At 46.5% G+C, this 680-nt stretch overlaps 1 protein-coding gene across 1 annotated transcript; it reads right to left on the bottom strand.

Moving 5' to 3' along the window:
- Positions 1-276: 276 nt before the first annotated feature.
- On the bottom strand, positions 277-465 carry CCR75_008807 (uncharacterized protein; the record flags this gene model as incomplete). Its single annotated transcript, XM_067966855.1, has 1 exon — positions 277-465. One exon carries the CDS (start codon positions 463-465, stop codon positions 277-279), a length of 189 nt encoding a protein of 62 aa, XP_067816170.1.
- Positions 466-680: the final 215 nt, after the last annotated feature.

The raw sequence follows: 680 nt of genomic DNA, 5'->3' as shown, positions 1-680 counted from the left end.
ATGAAATGAGATGCCACGGCGTATGAGTTGCAGGAATTCGTCGACAGATTTTTTTTAATTTGGCATAGAGCGTGGGAGCTTTTGCTTGTGTATGTAAAACGTGCAATTGCCACTGTTTCGTGAGAGCAAATCCAACGGCAAAACCAGCCATCAGTCCAGCAAGAAAATGCAATATATTGTAAAAACCTTCATCCTTGAACCATTAGCCTCGTGAGCCGCAACTTTTAGAAATAGTCATTTGTATCACGAAGTGCTTCTAACAGCTGATGGCTACATCTAAGTTGTGCACTGTATCTTTTGCATATCTTCGACGCAACAAGAGGAGAAAGCTATGAACGAGGCAACTTCCGAGCCGGCAAATTCCGATTCGTCATAGAGTCTTTGTTTAGGCACCGTATTCGAGGCAATAGCGGCACGTAGCGTCTCAATATCGGTGAAAGAATCGCCATAGAGATGAGAAGCCATCGTTTGGCTCAAGACAAGGCTTAATACGCTACAGTGGCATAAAGTATGAGCTGACGCCTTTGATTGACAAGAGATCTCTTTGAAACGAACTGTAGGCGGGCACGTCGTAATGCGGCCACGCTCTACTTAGGCACACACCCTAGCACAGCGAGGAAGCGATTAAACCTGCTTCTCTTGCGTGCAGTGAGGCAGTTGTGGTGGGCGCGTTAGCGACC

The sequence above is a fragment of the Bremia lactucae genome, linkage group LG7 (genome assembly GCF_004359215.1).
Source record: "Bremia lactucae strain SF5 linkage group LG7, whole genome shotgun sequence".
NCBI lineage: Eukaryota > Oomycota > Peronosporomycetes > Peronosporales > Peronosporaceae > Bremia > Bremia lactucae.
The sequence above is the reverse complement of the archived record's forward strand: the minus strand, read 5'-3'. Positions and strand labels throughout refer to the sequence as shown.